This window comes from Rhinopithecus roxellana, chromosome 11 (genome assembly GCF_007565055.1).
Source record: "Rhinopithecus roxellana isolate Shanxi Qingling chromosome 11, ASM756505v1, whole genome shotgun sequence".
In the NCBI taxonomy this organism is placed as follows: Eukaryota; Metazoa; Chordata; class Mammalia; order Primates; family Cercopithecidae; genus Rhinopithecus; species Rhinopithecus roxellana.
In genome coordinates, this window is record NC_044559.1 from 81579680 (window position 1) to 81600753 (window position 21074).

The 21074-nt window shown below is 41.9% G+C and overlaps 1 protein-coding gene across 5 annotated transcripts in view; it reads left to right on the forward strand.

The window, feature by feature from the left end:
* Positions 1-20153, forward strand: part of CPEB3 (cytoplasmic polyadenylation element binding protein 3) — a 256201-nt gene extending 236048 nt beyond the window's left edge. For all 5 annotated transcript variants that reach the window (XM_030940515.1, XM_010381317.2, XM_030940513.1 and 2 more), the window contains one exon: positions 13962-20153. In XM_030940515.1, coding sequence (XP_030796375.1) covers positions 13962-14189 — 228 coding nt within the window. In that variant the 3' untranslated portion in view covers positions 14190-20153. The remainder of the gene's footprint in view (positions 1-13961) is intronic.
* The last annotated feature ends 921 nt before the right edge of the window (positions 20154-21074 follow it).

The window sequence follows — 21074 nt, forward strand, 5'->3', positions numbered from 1 at the left end:
ATCTATCTATCTATCTATCTATCTATCTATCTATCTGTCTGTCTATCTATATCTATCTATCTATTTTTGAAGATGCTGTTCAGGCTCAACTTGAACTCCTGGGCTCAAGTGCCTCAGCCTCCCAAGTAGCTGGGATTACAGGCACACCTCACCATACCCAGCCCAACCCTTCATTTTTTAAACATTGTTCCCTTAAATAGTTCTAAAACCAAGTTTTTAGTGCTACTTTTTTCCTAGCCATTGCATAGTATATTTTTTAAAGAGGAGAACTTTGGGCCGGACGCAGTGGCTCACGCTTGTAATCCCAGCACTTTGGGAGGCCGAGGTGGGCGGATCACGAGGTCAGGAGATCCAGATCGTCCTGGCTAACACAGTGAGACTCCATCTCTACTGAAAATACAAAAAATTAGCTGGGCGTGGTGGCAGGCGCCTGTAGTCCCAGCTACTCGGGAGGCTGAGGCCGGAGAATGGCATGAGCCCGAGAGGCGGAGCTTGCAGTGAGCCGAGATCGCACCACTGCACTCCAGCCTAGGCGACAGAGCGAGACTCCGCCTCAGAAAAAAAAAAAAAAAGGAGAACTTTGATACATTATTACTGATCTCTGCTTGATTTGACTCTGAAGAGTCATAGTTTTGGGATTTTGCCAGGCTGACTTTTTAAATCTTTTTTTACTTTTTATTTTATTTTATTTTTTGAGACAAGGTCTTACTCTATCACCCAGGTTGAAGTGCAGTGGTACAATCTTAGCTCACAGCAACCCCTGCCTTCCAGACTCAAGTGATTCTCCCACCTCAGCCTCCCGAGTAGCTGGGACCACAGGAGTGCACCACCACAACCGGCCAGTTTTTTGTGTTTTTGATAGAGATGGGGTTTCAGCATGTTGCTCAGGCTGGTCTTGAACTCCTGAGCTCAAATGATCTCCACGCCTCGGCCTCCCAGTGTGCTGGAATTATAGGTGTGAGCCACCGCACCTGGCCGAGCTGACTTTTTAAAGGACAGGTGTGAGTTCAAATTATGACTTGAACTGATTCTAAATGGGCTCATGTTAAAGCACTGAGTCCCAGATGTACTTTTTAAATGAAGCTATTGTAGTTTAAATTTATTAAACTTATTTGAGGTGCTAAGTTCCCTTAGATTTTCTCAGACCTCAGGAATGTGTCTTAAAAAAAAATAGTGAACTGGGGTTGAAAATTTCCTCTATTGGTCAGAAATAATACTTATTTTAGAAATATTCTTTAGCCAGGTGTGGTGGCTCATGCCTGTAATCCCAGCACTTTGGGAGGCCAAAGCGGGCAGATCACTTGAGGCCAGGAGTTCGAGACCAGCCTGGCCAACATGGTGAAACCCGTCTCTACCAAAAATGCAAAAATTAGCCAGGCATGGTGGCACATGCCTGTAATTCCAGCTACTCGGGAGACTGAGGCATGAGAATCACTTGAATCCAGGAGATGGAGGTTGCAGTGAGCCAAGATCATGCCACTGCACTCCAGCCTGGTGACAGAGCGAGACCCTGTCTCAAAAGTAAAATAAAAAATTGTAAAGAAATGCTCTTCTCTTGATTGAGTCATATATTTGCAACCATCTTAACTAATACATTGATTACCCAATATGGGGGACATTATCTATCATGGCAGTGAGCTCTGGTTATCTTGTGTCTAGACTTAGCTCTGTTGTATTGCCTTTAACAGTTGAAAATGTGTCAACAGCTTGCTTATGTTATCAGTTGATTTCTCACTTCTTTTTATCATGGATAACTACTTTGGTCTGATTTCTCAAAGTAACCTAGTGAGTTAAAAAAAAGTTTAAAGAAACTAAATTCCTCATTACTAAAGTGTACCTCTTTAATGAATATAACTCATTCCTAAGAGCTATCAGAGTATTTCTGAAACACACAGTATATTGAGCTCACACTAAACAGTGACCATGGGGCAGCCTCTAGTTGGAGTTTCTACTTCTGATCCTGGCAATGCTGTGGATGTCTATGGCCATAGTTTAGATGTCTGTATTGTGAATCATGGCCTCCTTTCAGCCAGCATAGTGTAGGATCTCCAAGTGAGTCAGGTCCTTCTGACAATGTCATGTCCTTCTAAAGTGTGGTCCTCAAAATGGAAAGCCAGAGTTGAGGTTTCTTACCCAGAGTACAGCTGGCTCTTCCTTTCAGTGTTCTAAATATTTTGCCTCTGTTGATAAAGTCTGACATTGCAATGGCCCCTCGTAGCATTTGGCCTAAATCTCTGGGTAGTCTGGAGAGAGACAGAAGGTGCTCACTCAAGTCCCTGTGTCCAGTAGTTTACTCCAACAATGTGATTATGAGAGCTTCTCCTTTGAAGCCAGAAGAGGAACCCAACCTCAGAGCTAATGTTTTCCATTCAAGTAGCCCCCATACTACTTCTCACCTACTCTATTTTCTGAGTTCTCCGAAATCACCACCTGAAGCCAGTATTCTCTGACTTGACCTCTGTTTGCTGGATTTCTCTTAAGCACAGAGGTGCCCATGTCATTGTCTCTTTCCTCTGATACAGTGTGGCAGCTCTGCACATCTTCTCTTCTGCCCTTCACACCCACGATCTCCAGTTCATTGTTTTCCTTCTTATGATTTGCAGCAGGTCCTTAGATTAGGTTTGTTCTTTTGTCAGCCTCTTCATATTCCTGATTCTTTGAGTTAAAGCCTTGCTTGATGTGCTGCTTAACTACATCTTCTTTACACTTTGACTTACACATTGTATTTGTGCTGCCAATTTTTTTCTTTCTTTTTTTGACCCAATACTATGCTTTGGCTGTGTGCTGCCAATTTTTCTGAGTAGATGCCAGCCTTAGATTTATTCCTATTAAATTATATCACTTCACTTTGCTTGTTTTTCCAGCTCGTCTGCTTTGATTCTGTTATCTGAAATCCTTGCTTCTACTTGCCTTCTAGTCACCCATAAGTATGCTTTACGTGCCTTAGGATAACTAGGTATCTGACAGATTTATTTTTATTTTTATTATTATTATTTTTTAATACGGAGTCTCGCTTTTGCCAGGCTGGAGTGCAGTGGCGTGATCTTGGCTCACTGCAACCTCTGCCTCCCGGGTTCAAGCTATTCTCCTGCCTCAGTCTCCCAAGTAGCTGGGACTACAGGTGCGTGCCACCACACCTGGCTAATTTTTGTATTTTCAGTAGAGATGGGATTTCACCATGTTGGCCAGGATGGTCTCGATCTCTTGACCTCATGATCTGCCTGCCTCAGCCTCCCAAAGTGCTGGGATTAGAGGCGTGAGCCACCAGGCCTGGCTGGTATCTGACTGATTTATTTGGTTGTTCCCACCACCAAAGACAGACTGTAACAGAGGCCAGTCTTTGGCTGTCCTTAACAGAACTTTTAGTACATAACTCAAGCTTAGCCTGACCTTGGCCAATGCCTCCTTTCTATTACTACAACTTTTGAGGTCTGAGAAGAGGGAATTCTGCACCTGTGAACAGTTTGTGGTCTCCCTAGTATCTGTTCTCTGCCACTAAGAGTTGTTTAGCCGTTGCTTTATTTATTTCAGGAGGTCAGTTTTTTGAGTAATAACAAAATGACTGCAGACGGAAATATTTTCTCTAGCTCGTTAGAAACAAAACAATTAAGCATTGAGATCAGTTTAAACTTACAAAGTACAGCTTTCTCTTTGTCTGTAGCATTCTAAATATATTATTCCCTTTACCATCTTCTATAGCCACTCATCCACTCATCCAAGGCTCCATATCAGTCCATCTTATCCTTAGTGGTTACAAGCTCATCAATAAATTACATGTATTCTTCAGCATCTTTGGGTATAGTAATCTCCATTAGGCTTATGAGTATGAATCTAAGTGTCTCTCGGTAGGTACTTCTCATCTCCTTTGCCTGCAAGGCCTTTTGAAACAGAGGGTCAGCTTAATGATATGATCAGCTCTGCACGGGGCTCTACTATTTGAGCTTTAATGGTAATATAGGTCAGTAACATGATCCCACCAGATTGGTGTGTCCGAAGTGTCAGAGGTTAATGATATTCCAGGTAATTGCAGAGGTTAACAGATAAGCCAGTTTTTATTTTGTTATATATTTGTTTGTTGGAAAAAATAGAGTTAATTTGGATAATCTACTAAAATATTAGGTAATAGTATAGATGGCACTGGGATGTGGCAAAAACCCCACAAATGGTTTGGGAATGCTTTTCAGAAATTCTTTTACAGACCATAAGTTATTTTAGGGAAGAACTTTGTATTGGTCTACAGTTCATTTCAGTTGTAACATGGTGGCTGACAGGGAATAGGCACTCCATAAATACTAGTCACGAGGGTGAGTCCACTCGACCCAAAATAATCACCCCTTAGTAGGAGCCAAACTAAGCACCCTTAATCCTTCATGCAGCTGCTTCTCTTTCGTTGATTTTGTTGTTGTTGTTGTTCCTTATGTCCTTTTATTCTTTAACAATTTATTAATTTATTTTTTATTTTATTTTTTATTTTTGTTGGTAATCTTAGCTGGGATTACAGGTGTGTGCCACCATGCCTCGCTTTTTTTTTTTTTTTTTGAGACAGGGTCTCACTCTGTCGCTCAGGCTGGAGTGCAGTGGTGCGATCTCGGCTCACTGCAACCTCTACTTCCCAGGTTCAAGTGATTCTCTTGTCTCACTCAACCTCTGGAGTAGCTGGTATTACAGGCACCACCACCACACCTGGCTCATTTTTGTATTTTCCATAGAGGTGGGGTTTCACCATGTTACCCAGACTGGTCTCAAACTCCTGACCTCAAGTGATCCACCCGCTTCTGCTTCCCAAAGTGTTGGGATTACAGGCGTGCACCACTGTGCCCAGCCAAATTTTAATACATAGTGGGTATAGATAGTAAATATTTTGATACAGGCATGCAACGTGAAATAAGCACATCATGGAGAATGTGGTATCGATCCCCTCGAACATTTATCCTTTGACTTACAAACAATCCAATTACACTCCTTATTTTAATATACAATTAAGTTATTATTGACTATAGTCACCCTGTTGTGATATCAAATAGTAGGTCTTATTCATTGTTTCTGATTTTTTTGTACCCATTATCCATCTCCATCTCCTGTCCCACTGTAGCTCCCCACTACGTTTCCCAGCCTATCCTTCTACTCTCTATGTATGTGAGTTCAATTGTTTTGATTTTTAGATCCCACAAATAAGTGAGAACATGTGATGTTTGTCTTTCTGTGTCTGGCTTATTTCACTTAACATAGTGATCTCCAGTTCTATCCATGTTGTTGCAAATGGTTGGATCTCATTCTTTTTTAAGGCTGAATGGAACTCTATTGTGTATATGTTCCACATTTGCTTCATCCATTCATATTTTTGTTTGTTTGTTTTGTTTTGTTTTCTTTTAGACAGAGTTTCGCTCTTGTCTCCCAGGCTGGAGTGCAATGGTGCGATCGTGGCTCACTGCAACCTCCACCTCCCGGGTTCAAGCGATTTTTCTGCCTCAGTGTCCCAAGTAGCTGGGATGACAGGCACCCACCACCACATCTGGCTAATTTTTGTATTTGTAGTAGATACAACATGTAGTAGACCATGTTGTCTAGGCTGATCTCAAACTCCTGACCTCAGGTGATCCGCCTGCCTTGGCCTCCCAAAGTGCTGGGATTACAGGTGTGAGCCACCATACCTGGCCCATTCATCTGCCAATGGACACTTAGGTTGCTTACAAATTTGCGCTATTGTGAACAGTACTGCAACAAACATGGGAGTGCAGATATCTCTTTGATAGACTGATGTCCTTTCTTTGGGGTATATACCCAACAATGGGATTGCTGGATCATATGGTAGCTCAATTTTTACTTTTCTAAGGAAACTCCAAACTGTTCTCCCTGGTGATTGTACTAATTTTCATTCCAACCAACAGCATACAAGGGTTCCCTTTTCTCTACATCCTCACCAGCATTTGCTATTGCCTGTCTTTTGGATATAAACCGTTTTAACTGAGGTGAGATGATATCTCATTGTGGTTTTGATTTGCATTTCCCTGATGATCAATGATGTTAAGCATCTTTTCATATTCCTGTTTGCCATCTGTATGTCTTCTTTTGAGAAATGTCTGTTCAAATCTTTTGCCCATATGTGATTGGATTATTAGATTTTTTTCCTAGAGAGTTGTTTGAGCTCCTTACATATTCTGGTTATGAATCCCTTGTCAGATGGATAGTTTGCAAATATTTTCTCCCATTCAGTGGGTTGTCTCTTTGTTGATTTTAGCCTTTGCTGTGCAGAAGGTTTTTAACTTGATGTGATCCTATTTGTCCATTTTTGCTTTGGTTGTCTGTTTGTGGGGGGTATTGCTCAATAAATTTTTGCCAAGACCAGTGTCCTAAAGATTTTTCCCAGTGTTTTCCTTCAGTAACTTCATAGTTTGAGGTCTTAGATTTAAGATGTTAATCTATTTTGATTTATATATATATATATATATTTGAGACAAGGTCTTGCTCTGTCACCCAGGCTAGAGTGCGGTGGCATGATCTTGGCTCACTGCAACCTCCACCACCTGGATTCAAGTGATTCTTGTGCCTCAGCCTCCCAAGTAGCTGGGGTTACAGGTGTGCGCCACCACGCCTGGCTAATTTTTTTGTATTTTTGGTAGAGACGGGGTTTCACCATATTGGCCAAGCTGATCTCAAATTCCTGACCTCAAGTGATTCACCCACCTCGGTCTCCCAAAGTGCTAGGATTACAAGAGTGAGCCACAGCACCCAGCTGAGGATTTTTATCATGAAGGGATTTTGAATTTTATCAAATACTTTTTCTGCATCAATTAAAATGATAATATGGTGTTTATCCTCCATTCTGTTGATATGATTGACTGATTTTTTTTTTTTTCTTTGAGACAGAGTTTCGCTCTGTTGCCAGGCTGGAGTGCAGTGGTGCGATCTCGGCTCACTGCAACCTTCACCTCCCAGGTTCAACTGATTCTCCTGCCTCAGCCTCCTGAGTAGCTGGAATTACAGGCACATGCCACCATGCCCAGCTAATTTTTGTATTTTTAGTAGAGACGAGGTTTCACCATGTGGGTCAGGCTGGTCTCAAGTTCCTGACCTTGTGATTTCTGATTTTATTTATTTGAATCTTTTCTTTTTCTTAGTCTGGCTAAAAGTTTGTCGGTTTTGTTTAACTTTTCTATTGTCTTTTTCATTTCAGTTGCATTTTATTTCTGCTCTGATCTTTATTATGTCTTTCTTCTGTTAATCTTGGGTTTCATTTCCTCTTGCGTTTCTAGTTCTTTAAGTTTTATCATTAGATTGTTTATTTGAAGTTTTCCCTCCTTTTTGATGTAGGCTTACACTATAAACTTTCCTCTTAGTACTGCTTTTGCTGTATCCATAGGTTTTGGTATGTTCTGTTTTCATTATCATTTGTCTCAATAAAATTTTCAGTTTCCTTCTTAATTTCTTCATTGACCCACTGGTCATTCAGGAGCATATTGCTTAATTTCCATGTATTTGTTTTTTCTTTTTTTTCTTTTTTCTTTTTTTTTTTGACGGAGTTTCACTCTTGTCGCCCAGGCTAGAGTGCAATGGTGCGATATCTCGGCTCACTGCAACCTCCACCTCCCAGGTTCAAGCGATTCTCCTGCCTCAGCTTCCCAAGTAACTGGGATTATAGGCATGCGCCACCACACCTGGCTAATTTTGTATTTTTAGTAGAGACGGGGTTTCCCCTTATTGGTCAGGCTGGTCTCAAACTTCTGACCTCAAGTGATCCACCTGCCTTGGCCCAAAGTGCTGGGATTACAGGTGTGAGCCACTGTGCCCGGCCCATGTATTTGTGTAGTTTGCAAAATTCCTTTTGTTATTAATTTCTAGTTTTATTACATTATGGTTACAGAAGATACATGATATTATTTCAATTTTTTTGAATGTTTTAAGACTTACTTGGTGACCTAACATATGGTCTATCCTTGAGGATGATTCATGTGCTGAGGAAAAGAATGTGTGTTCTGTAGCTTTTGGATGAAATGTTCTGTAAATATCTGTTAGATCCCTTTGGTTAGTCGTGCAGATTAAGTCTGCATCTTTCATCAATAAAGATGTTTCTTTATTGGGGCCTGTCTTTCTCTTTAGCACTAATATTTGCTTTATATATCTGGGTGCTCCAGTGTTGGGTGCATACATATATAATCAATTTATATATATATATATATGTATGTATGTGTGTATGTATTTTTGAGACGGAGTCTTGTTCTGTCACCCAGGCCGGAGTGCAGTGGCGTGATCTCAGCTCACTGAAACCTCCACCTCTGGGGTTTAAGTGATTCTCCTGCCTCAGCCTCCTGGGTAGCTGAGATTACAGGTACCTGCCACCATGCCTACTAATATAGTACAGGGGTGTTGTACCCCGTAGAGACGGGGTTTTGCCATGTTGGCCAGGCTAGTCTGAAACTCCTGACCTCAAGTGATCCACCCACCTTGGCCTCCCAAAGTGCAGGGATTACAGGCATGAACCACTGTGCCCAGCCCAAATATATATTTAAAATTGCTATATCCTCTTGTTGAATTGACCCCTTTATCATTATATAGTGACCTTTGTCTCTTCTTTGAGTTTCCTCAGCACAACTATTTTGAATTCTCTGTCTGAAAGGTCACATATCTCTGTTTCTCCAGGATTGGTCCCTGGTGCCTTATTTAGTTTATTTGGCGAGGTCATGTTTTCCTGGATGGTGTTGATGCTAGCAGATGTTCTTTGGTGTCTGGGCATTGAAGAATTAGGTATTTATTGTAGTCTTCACTGCCTGGGCTTATTTATACCTGTCCTTCTTGGGAAGGCTTTCCAGGTATGTGAAAGGACTTGGGTGTTGTATTCTACGCTGTTTCTGCTTTAGGGGTCACCCAAGCCCAAGTTAGCTACTGCGGTTCCTGTAGACTCGTAGAGGTGCTGCCTTGATGGTCTTGGGCAAAATCTGGGAGAATTATCTGCATTACCAGGCAGAGATTCTTGTTCTTTTCCCTTACTTTCTCCCAAAGAGTCTCTCTGTTCTCAGTCACCTAAAGCTGGGGGTGGAGTGACACAAACCCCTGTGGCCACCACCACTCTGACTGTGCTGTGTCCGACCTGAAGCCAGCACAGTACTGGCTTTTGCGTAAGGCCTGCCGTAACCACTCCCTGGTTACTGCGTGTGTTCACTCAGGGCCCTGGGCCTCTACTATCAGCAGGTGGCAAAGCCAGCCAGGCTTGTGTCTTTCCCTTCAGGGCGGTGAGTTTCCCCAAGCCCCCAGGCAGACTCAGAGGTGCTGTCCCGGCATCATGTACTAAAGTGGAAAACCTTAGAAGTCTACCTGGTATTCTATTGTATGGTGACTGAGCTGGCACTCAAACCACAATTGCATTCTTTCCCACTCTTCCCTCCCCTTTCCAAAGGCGGAGGAGTCTCACTTTTCCACCACTGCCACCCCAGGCCATGAGAAGTACTGCCAGACTAAGTCCAGCATTCCCTTAAGGCCCTGCGTCAGCTGGTGGTAAACACTGCCTGGCCTGAAACCCTTTTTCAGAGCACTGGGCTCCCCTCTGGCCCAGGGCAGGTCCAGAAATGCCATCCAAGAGTCAAATCCTAGAGTTGGGGACCCCAGGAGCCTACCCACTGCTCTACCCAACTGTGGCCGTGCTGGTACCTAAAGCCAGCAAGTCTCAGAGGCTCACCCGAGGTCCTGGGTATCACTGCTGGCTATTCAGGGCCCAAGAGCTCTTCAGCCAGCAGGTAATGCATGCTGCCAGGACTGGGTCCTTCCTTCAAGGCAGTGGGTTTCCTTCTGGCCGAAGGTGTGTCTAGAAATGTCACCTGGGAATTAGGGCCTGGAAAAGGGACCTCACAATTCTGACTGTGCCCTGTCCTTCTGTGGCTGAGCTGGTATCCAAGATGCAAGATGAAGCCCTTCCCACTTTTCCCTCTCCTCTCCTCAAACTGAAGGAAGCCATGAGCTGTGTAGCCTGGGGTTAGGGCAGGGGTGATGCCAGCCCTCCCTTGGCTGATGTCTCAGTAGGCCATGTGCCCCCGAATCCACTGTCTCTGGGCCTAGTTCAGCACTAGGACTCACCTAAGTGTTGCAGTCCTTATGGCCTAGACTGACTTGCAAGTTGATTTGGAGACACAGAGCGCTGTAGCCCACAGTGGCGAGGCTTGGGGGAACTCGAGTTGGGGGAATTGGAGATTCCCCTCAGGCTCGGGCTGGTTTAAATACTTGGTGATTCAGGACTATTTTTCTATCTCCTCAGTGCCTCTTTCAGCAATATGAAGATAAAACCAGGTACTACGAGGACCTACCTGATTTTTGGTTCTTCTAAAGGTGTTTTTTTCCCGTGTGGATAGTTACTAACTTCCTGTTCTTGTGGGGCACGGGTTGGGTGGAGGTTGATCGGCGGAGACTTCTGTTCTTCCATCTTGCTCTGCCTCTCTTTTGTTGATTTCAATCCAGAAATACTGTTTGACTGTTGCTGTTTAAGAGGTCGTGGTCACTAACTTGCGCATCTGTGTTTGTGGATCATCATGGTGTGTGTCTTGTCTTTAGGCAAACCTCTGCTCTTCAGACACACCTCAGGAGCAGCTCTGCAGGAACAGCACCACTCACCCCTCTGGAAGCCTTCAGGAAAGGCCCCTGAGAGCACAGTAGCAATCCAAAAGCCACATTCTTTTTTTTATTTTTACTATTATGACATATATATTTTTGAGACAGGGTCTCACTGTGTCACCTAGGCTGGAGTACAATGACACGATCTTGGCTCACTGCAGCCTCTAGCTCTTGAGCTCAAGGGATCCTCCCGCCTTAGCCTCCCAAGTAGCTGGGACTACAGGTGCATCCCACTATGCAGGGCTAATTTTTTTGTTGTTGCCCAGGCTAGTCTCGAACTCCTGGCCTCAAGGGATCCTCCTGCCTCAGCCTTCCAAGGTGTTGGAATTACAGGCATCAGCCACTGCACCTAGCCTATTTTTTTTTATATAAAGAGTCATACCTATTGGCATTTAATGTTCAGCTCTTCACAAACTTGATTTTTCTAACTTTCCAGGCAAAATGAAAATGATTGGAAATTGCAAACCTAAAAGAGGTGTTTGGAAAGTGTTTTAGATATGATAACGGACCACCAGATTTTGAACGGGGCCAATAGAAAAAGTGAAAACTCTCTACTGCATTGCATTACTTGGCATTCCTTAGGAATAATGTTCATAATGTCGCCTATCTAAGAGGGGGGAGGGGAACTAGTACATTTTAGCAAGATTTTTGTCAAAAAACATCAACATTCAAGATATTTTGGCACCAAAAAGGAGAAGTGTCTGGTTTCTGGAAAAATAACTTGAGGTATATGTTATTCCCTAAGAAAGCTGGTAAATAAGGCATCACTGTGCCTCTGGCCTCAAGGCAGTCATGAAAGCCTTCATGACACATCTTCTGAAGTACTGTGTAGACTAGATCCCTCAAAACCCTTCAGCCAGTAAGGAGCATTGTTACCAAGCTTAGCTGGAAGCCCAAATAGACAGAAGGTGCTGTTTTATTAATACTGCATTTTCAAATATCAACACAAATGTATTACATGATCTTACATATGTTTGTTCAGCATTTTACAGCTTGCAATAGCCATCATTCCACTTGGTCCTAATGTCCCTGTGTAATGGAAATCTTTTCTCATCAACCGATGGAGCATAATCAAGTCTTTTTCATGGCTGCATGATATTCCATCGGAATGGATAACCCATATTTTATTCAAGTGTTTCCCTGTAGCTAGACATTTACTTTGTTTCTGATTTTTTGCCATTGTGGACAAGTCTCGCAATAGATATACTTTACATATGTCCTCACTTCTGGTGGTTATATTTCCAAGCATTGGGATTGCATCTGGAACAATAGCCAACACTGGGATTCTTGGGCCGAAGGGTATACATATTTTTAATTTGAATAATTTGCTAGTTTGCTTTTCGAAAATGTTGTAGCAGACCAGGTGTGGTGGCTCACGCCTGTAATCCCAGCACTTTGGGAGGCCAAGGCAGGTGGATCACCTGAGGTCAGGAATTTGAGACCAGCCTGGCCAACATGGTGAAACCCCATCTCTACTAAAACTATAAAAATTATATTTGGGTGTGGTGGTGGGCACCTGTAATCCTAGCTACTTGGGAGGCTACGGCAGGAGAATCACTTGAACCTGGGAGGTGGAGGTTGCAGGAGGTGGAGGTTGCAGTGAGCTGAGATTGTTCCATTGCACTCCAGCCTGAGCAACAACAGTGAGACTCCATCTCAAAAAACAAAACAAAACAAAACAAAAAAAAACCTTGTAGCAATTCATATTTCTATCAGCAGATGATGAGAAATAGTTATCACTCTTTTAAATGTTTGCCAGTCTGATGAGAATAATGGCTTCAATTTTTTCCTGACTACAAGTAAATATGAACATCTTTTTTTTTTTTTTTTTTTTTTTTATTTTTTCTTTAAGAGCCAGGGAAACAGTATGCTGCTCAGGCCGGGCTTGAACTCCTGGGCTCAAGTGATCCTCTCACCTCCTGAGTAGCTGGGATTACAGGTGCATGCCACCACAACCAGCTAATATAAACATTTTTATGTGAATTGTCTGTGAATTCTTATGTGAATTATTCTCTATGCATTTCCTCATTGAATTGTGTATCTCCAAAGAAGATACACAAATGGACAACAAGGACATGAAAAAAAATGCTAAACATTGTCCATCATTAGAGAAATGCAAATCAAAACCACAATAAGATAGTATTTCGACTGGGCATGGTGGCTCACGCCCGTAATCCCAGCGCTTTGGAAGGCTGAGGCAGGCGGATCACCCGAGATCAGGAGTTTGAGACCAGCCTGGCTAACATGGTGAAACCCCATTTCTACTAAAAATACAAAAAATTAGCAGAGCGTGGTGGTACACTCCTGTAATACCAGCTACTCAGGAGGCTGAGGCAGGAGAATGGCTTGAACCCGGGAGGTGGAGGTTGCATTGAGTCGAGATCGCACCACTACACTCCAGCCTGGCAACAGAGTGACAATCCATCTCAAAAATAATAATAATAATTAAAAATAAACAAAGTTAATGATGTTTCTTTTCTAAAGTTCTAGGAAAGGAAAGTGGGTGAGAACGTGGTAACTTTTTTCTTCTTTTGGTTTTCAGTCATACAGCTTTGCTTCATTTAGATTTAAAAATGTTCCCTAAAGGGCTGTAATGAAAAGTTGTCTTCTATTGAAGTTTCCAGTGTTGGGGGGAGATTAAGGTAACAGAGAAAGTTCCAAAACTAAAAAAGCCCCAATTATTATAGTAGCTTCTTAACACCTCAGCTGTGAGTCCCTTCCTCTCCAGTCCATGGTATGCAGTTTTGGAGTGTTAGTCTCAGGGACCTGCATCACTACGACACTGAGGTGCACAGCCTCACAGCAGTGTACCCTTCAGTTCCTCCCATATTCAGTGTGCCTCTTGCCCTCAGGCCTGGCTCCAGCCACAGCATCTCCCAAGGATGTGCCTGCCTCCTCTTGCTTATGGCCGTTGTCCTGGCTGCTTCCTCTCCCTGCAGTGTTCTTCTTTGTCCTGCACTGTCAGATGCTGCCCGGCTTTCAGGATTCAGCTCACGTGCTTTGACATGCACAGCCCCTCTTAATCCTCCCCAGCACCCTTTGATGTAAACACTGTTATACCTATTTACAGATTGCACAAATGTGTGTGTGTGTGATGTGTTTATGTGTGTGAAAACATACCCATTTTACAGATATAGAGCAAACAGAGGCACAGAGATTTTAAGAATTTGTCTCATATCACACAAGAAGTAAATCAAGGAGCTTATTCCAAAGCCTATGCTCTCGATTACCATCCAGTATCAGCAGAGTTGAAAGCAGCATCTGATTGAGACGTACCATGAAGCTATACTATAAACTCTCAAAAGCAAGGCATGTGAGGAAGCTTTGCTAAACCATTTTTCTCTGTCTTTCCTCTTTGGGTCCAGGTTGAAGTAAAGCCATATGTGCTGGATGATCAGATGTGTGATGAGTGCCAGGGCACACGCTGTGGTGGGAAGTTTGCCCCGTTCTTCTGTGCCAACGTCACCTGTCTGCAGTATTACTGTGAATACTGCTGGGCGAGCATACATTCCCGAGCCGGGCGGGAGTTCCACAAACCGCTGGTGAAGGAGGGAGGCGACCGCCCTCGTCACGTCCCGTTCCGCTGGAGCTGAGCCACGGCCGACCCAGCCACAGTACTGGAGTAGATAACAAGGAGGGGAGAGAGAGGGCACTGCCTCAGGGCTTACAGTGTTCTGGAAATCTGTGCATTCGTTCTCGATTTTTAAAGAAGAATTGGGTCTTTTTATTATTATTATTAATTATTATTATTATTTACAGTCATATTACTGAACTCAGTGTCCAGTATAATGCAGAATTGCAGAGTGTAGAATGGTACTGATTTGCACTTTGATTCACACCTTTGTCTGCTTGGTACCTTAATTTTTTATACCTGATTTGTCACTCGTGACAGTATGTAGGCTGCCATTCTCAGTAGCGGCCGTCAGGCTACTGTCTGTGATTCTTTTGTTTGTTGCTGTGGTGGTGTTGTTCTGATTGTTTTGAACTGGAGCATGCACTTATTTTCAGAAACTTAGAGAGTTGCCCCTAGAACAAGACTTACCAAAGGTAATACTCGTGAGTAGGTGGCAGATGTAGCAAAAACTTCACAACAATTCAGCAATCATTAGTTCGGGTCACTTAGAGTAAGGATAACCCTTCATGAAAATAAGCCTTTAGTTGCTCTCTATTTTGACTTGTAAGGATACCTCATAAGCTGGATCTTTTATTTTTCCTTCATGTTTGATTTTTGTTTTGCCGAGGATTTTGGTTAGATCTTTTAGTATTATGTAAATTTATGCTGCAATAGCTTTTGCTGCTATTAAAATGGTATTATTAATACCATAATACTCTATTCAGGCTAAGATATCAATTAAACACAAAAACCCAACAACACACTTTTGTGATTTTAGGGATAGAGTCAGCTGCCGAAAGGAGATCAGAATAGACTTCAGAAAGCTTTGGTGGAAGGTCACTATTTCTGACTGCATGTTTACTTAATCAGGTTGCTGCATGCAATAAATTTTATATCCAATGTCTAGTATAAAACGTTCCCACAATGCACAAATTAAGAATCTATATAAGCTATAAAATACTCATTTTTTTAAAAAAGTTTTTTTCATTCAAAGAATTGGTAATTGACCAGAGGAAGGCATGCCTCAGTAAATGGAATGCTCTGAATGAGAAGAGCCCATAACAGAATGACCTATATTACAACCGATATAAAACCTAGGTGTAGGATATTCTTCAAGCAAATTTGTGGATGGTAGATGAAGTACTTTGCGGTGCTCTGTTATATATTGTGCAATTTATTTTATATAGTAAAGTGATTATGTCTAACTGTGATCAAACTTAACTGTTTAAAGCCTCTGTCAGACATTAACGAACTTGACAGTTCATAACTGGTATATTATAAACTAACACATGAGCTCTTAGTTACAATCTCTTAGTGCTTGCACCATTTTACATAGCTTCAGACCTTGTCCAGAAAACCAAAGAGCTCATCTTAGCTTACAAACACTAAGAATATATACAGGATATAGAGATAAGTTGTCAGATTGACAAACTAGGCACATTTTTAAGAAAGTTGTGTAATGGTGATGCTAAAGAAATGTCTGTACAAAATAAGATGGCCTGGGCAGAGTTGGTTGTCTGGGTGAGAAACTAACTACTTAATTCCCTGGATTAATCCTGTTAAGCTTGAGTAGAATGAAGGCCTGCTGGCACTAGCGTGGTCTAGAATGGAGGCCTGCTAGCCATAGCGTGTGGTCTAGAATGGAGGCCTGCTAGCCATAGCGTGGTCTAGAATGGAGGCCTGCTAGCACTAGCGTGGTCTAGAATGGAGGCCTGCTAGCCATAGCGTGGTCTAGAATGGAGGCCTGCTAGCCCTAGCGTGGTCTAGAATGGAGGCCTGCTAGCCATAGCGTGGTCTAGAATGGAGGCCTGCTAGCCATAGCGTGGTCTAGAATGGAGGCCTGCTAGCCATAGCGTGTGGTCTAGAATGGAGGCCTGCTAGCCCTAGCGTGGTCTAGAATGGAGGCCTGCTAGCACTAGCGTGGTCTAGAATGGAGGCCTGCTAGCCATAGCGTGTGGTCTAGAATGGAGGCCTGCTAGCACTAGCGTGGTCTAGAATGGAGGCCTGCTAGCCCTAGCGTGGTCTAGAATGGAGGCCTGCTAGCACTAGCGTGGACATTTTTCTAGCATTCACCCTTGGGCTGCAGATAGTAATATATAAACACACACAATGATTGCAAGACTATGTAAATCTTTTTTTAATCTTCTTCCTATGTTTTGGAATTCTGGGGACAATCTGACTGGATATGACACTGCAGAATAGATTTAAGTCGCTGTGTTTTCTGTGCTGTGATGTCCTTGTACTGTCTTAAGTTAGTGTTGCTTTTGTTTTGTTCTCCCATGTTTAGTTGCAATTACTGACTCTCAAGCTATAGTTTGTTTTCAAAAAGGAAAAACAAAATAGTTTTTTACTGGATTAAAAATGCTTATTTTAGAATCCTCCCCTTTTTGAGGCTTTTTGGTAATAATTGCTTTTTTCCAGCCCAGGTGTGGTTTTGTTTGTTTTTTTTCTATGTTTGTGGGGTTTTTTTTCATCTGTACAAGAAATTTTGTTATGCACTACTACTTTTTGTATTCTAGACAGTTTTCAAAAGTTGGCAGATTTTTTTTTTTTGTTTTTAAGGAAAAAGGCATGCTTTCTGACTGACATGATCTTTTGCAATACCTCAATTTTGAAATATAGGAAAGAAAATGATATTTTCTAAGTAAGTTTATTCAGAAAAATATATATTAATTTAATTCTGCAAGAAAATGATTTAACAGATGGGTAACTTTATTTTTTTCATGCTTATTTGTGTTTTTTGAAAATGAAGAAGTTAGAGCTTTATAACTATAAAAGATCATATCTAACCTACAGAAATCTACCTAATTATGTGAAAGAAGCAAAACTTTTTGAAGAAGCACCCCTCTTTCATGTATTAAAATAACACTGAGATTTTTTAAAAAGCTGGAAGATTGTACAGCATAAAGCTAAAGTGAAGACAAAAAACATTGTCCTGAAGAATAGGTTACAAAAAATAAACTCCATTTGGTGCTGAACGTTGTGAATAGATGGTGGAAACTACTTTCCCTTAATTTGTATATTTCTAATCAAGCGTTGATTGTGCGCGACTGACCAGGATTGTGAAAGAGTTCTTCTGTTTGTATTTTTTTAAAGAGAACTTTTTTAGTTTATTAAATTATAACATGTTCCCTTTTGTTTTGTAAATAAATGTGCCCCCAAGTTGTTAATGTTATATTAAAAGAGAGGGTCCTTCAAAAAAATTATTTTTTAAAACACAGAGGTGTTCTGACCTGCAACTTGACTGGGAAGCCCCTGGGTAACACAGGTCCTGCTGTGGCCTTTCCTTGGTGTGACACTTGAACTAGTCGATTTTTTGAAGGCTATAACTTAACCTCGACTATTTGTTGTTATGTGCAATACTGTTTGTACTGTTTGTATAAAAAATAGAAAAAAAAGAAAAGAAAAAAGGCATAAATCTTTATTGCAGATTTATTTTCATTGCAAACTTTAGACATTGTGATTCACTGAAATCATTTTTCTACTGTCAAATATGTACCTTTTCTTCATGCTGGTATTTTTTCAATAGTAATGTAGCCTTTGTACTGAGACAAATTTTCATTGTTATTTTTAGAAAGATTTTTTGCTAAGAAAAAAATTAAACATATTTACATATTTTTCATTTTATTTCGTATTTTCTTTAAGGAGTGCTTTCTCAATCATTAATAGAGTTGTTTCTGGGAGGGACTTTCATATCTGGTCAATGTCATAATATTATTTTGTATTTTTATTGGAATAAATTAATTTTATGATGCTAATTCTTTAAAAGTTTATTTTTTTCATTTTCAGTTATTTTTGAAGCTAAAACCTTTGTAATATTGTTACTAAAGTGTCTAGTTTTTTGAAATGCAAAGCTTTATGTATTAACTTGCTGATGTGGTTTACAATAGTGTGACAACGATGAAAATGGTTGGTTATGTAAAGTGATTGGAAATGTAACGGATAATTGGGTAATAAAATGACAGAATGAGCAGAACATGTGAGATTTTGAGAAGCCTTTTCCTTTATCACAGTGGTTTAGTGTAAGACTAGGGATGTCACAGTGCAGTTCTCTAGGGATGTCACGGTGGATTTATACAACACCAGGTGCAGCCAAACCTGTGGCCCTGAGAATGAAGTCACCCCAACCGGAATACCACCGGGTTTCAAATCTGGCTAAGTCAACAGAATGTTTCATTGCTTTTTCCCTCTAACTCTTCATTATGTCGTGTGTGTGTGTGTGTGTGTGTGTGTGTGTGAGAGAGAGAGAGAGAGAAAAAGAGAGAACCTGCCACCAACTGCTGTCCTTGTGTGAGACAGTGCCTTTCTCCCAGGCCGAATCTTTTATGTGCACTGACAGTGGTGATGTCTGAGTCATACAGGAAGTTGCTAAGAGGACACCGCCTTCGTGGTGTACTGCAGACCTCACCTGCAGGGTCTCACTCGTGCTGCCTCCCTGTAAGGCTCAGTTGGTGGCACTGAAGAAGCACACTCGGATGTCACCACTGTCTGTGGACCCTGACTATGTGTCGGGTTGCATCTTCCTCCATACCCACGCCTGCTTCCTGTTCTGGTGCCCCTTGTTTGCCTTTCATTGTGGCAACTGCGTGCATGATCTGTCTGCCTTTCTGCTGCTGCTTTTCCGACACCCTCCTCACCTGGAAGCTGTGCAGTTAAGGCACAGTCATTAATGTGTCATTGCAATAGCACCTACAGTCAAAGCAAAAACTACAACTGCAAAACTGGTGTTGGCGTAAACAGAACAGCCAATGACTTGCTCCAGATAGATGATATGTTTCTACTAGTGGTTGATGGCCTCTTTCAGCTCCATCGCTGTGGAGATGAGGTTCATCAATAACTCAGAGAAACTTGTGTCCAGAGTTGGTCTTGGGTATGCTCTATGTATTCAGTTTTGTAAATAATATATAGATTAGATCAAGTTGTGATGTAAAATTTTAACTCAAATTGGGTACTACTGGTTGGAATTTTACATTAACTACAAATAAATGATTAGGAACAGAAGAAAAGAAATCGGAAAATTCTTGCTTAGTGGTATAAAGATTATGCTTAGATTTCTGCCTATATCTTGTGTTTTATAGCTTGTTAGTGAGGCATGGGCTAATGCAGAATGTACTGCATTTATGCAATTAGCGAATAACTGCTAGTTTTCATTTTATCTATTATATTAGCAACAAAATGGCATTTAACTGGGTAAAGCTCCTACCTAAATATTTGAGTATTGTGACATCTCTACTTGCAAGGTTTGAGTGAAAGATTAGTCACAGATTAGTGAAAAAAATGTATCTTTTTGTTAAAAATGGCTTATTTGAATGGATTGTTGCTTTTCACTAGCTTGTATGGTATGTCAGCTAACATTTCTTTGTTTTTTTTTTTCTTTTATAATAACTAAACTTCTCTATCTCAGCTGCAATAGTGTTCCATCTTACCACAGAGTGTTTTATAATTAATGCTGTTGACTTTATACCCCAAAATGGGTCAAGAAGTGGCTATATGATTCGGGGATGTTTAAATTTGTATGATGACAAAGTTAATTGCAACAAGTAGAAAACTTGGGTGCTAATACAGGATAACTTAGGCTCTTTTTCTTACCTGGATATAGTTCTGTGGGGTATAAAGTATTAGGTATTTGTATTTTTGCTGCCAAAATAATGGACTTAACTTTTAGAGTGTTCACAGCTAAGATCTCTGTATTTGTTTTTCAACTAACAACTAATTTTAAATGTATTGTATCTTTTATTACCTGTTCTCTTAGATTGTTTTTTGCTAGTAACCCTTACTCAGCTTCTGCCTTTGGGGCTTGGACTAATATTGCTTGTATGGAACTACAGTACTGTGACTAAACATGGAGCTCAATGCAGCTACTGCTTACAACTGCTTAAACTTTGTAGTTTGGACTTCATTTTTTTCTGTAATAACAACTTATTAAATCTAGTTGTATGAAGTACTGACACTTGTCATCCTTTGCATTTGCTGAGGAATAGCTTGGAGTATATGGTTCACATCTGGGAACACTGGTGCATTCCAATTTGCCTGATTAGCTTTTTCTAATTTTTTTTTTTTTGGACAAATCCCCTTAAAGCAGACTAAGTGCAGCAAATTCACCCTTTCTTTGGCACAAATAACACTCGTTTATGAAAAACACGCAAGTATATTTGCAACAAAGTATTTGTTGACACATGTGAACACGCGTTTTTAGAGGTGCAGTTGGGTTTTTACGCCAGACTTGCCACATGAAGCCAATTCTCAAAATCGCAACCAAACCTGTCAGTGGAAAGGTAGGGGCGCCACTTCGCTTTATCTTTCACACCCGGCTCTCCGATTTTTCAGAAAAGGAGTCTTTTAAAAATCCCTATCGATTTTGGACGTGCTAGAAGCCATCTCCTAGGCACTGACTAATCCATTTAGAAAACGGATCACAAGTGGCTGCACCAGCGAATCTCCTTCAGGGCCTTCAAAACAAGCAAGGACCAGCGTCCCCAGCCTGGTCCCCGAGACAGATTCATTTGGTTTGGGCTGGGGTCTGGCCACAGGTGTTTTTAAACTCCCCAGCGATCACCCCCATGATAGGAAGCCCCTGTGTCTGTGCCCCGGCCCGTGCAGCACGTTCCTACTGCGGTCAACGCCAGTCGCGCCCAGTACGCCCGGAAGAGGGCGGGGCCGCTGCGGAGCGGCTGGGGGCGTCGGGTCTTGTCTCAGGCTCCCTCCCAGGCCGCCCCACCCGTATTCTCCCGCCCGCAGCCCTTCGGTCCCCGCTCCGGGTCCCACGTTCTGCCCCTCCCGCACCCGGGGCCCTGGCCTGGGCGGTGGCGCATTTCCTCCTGGCCGCAGCCCCTGCAGGTAAGCTCACCCGCGCCGCTGGATCGCG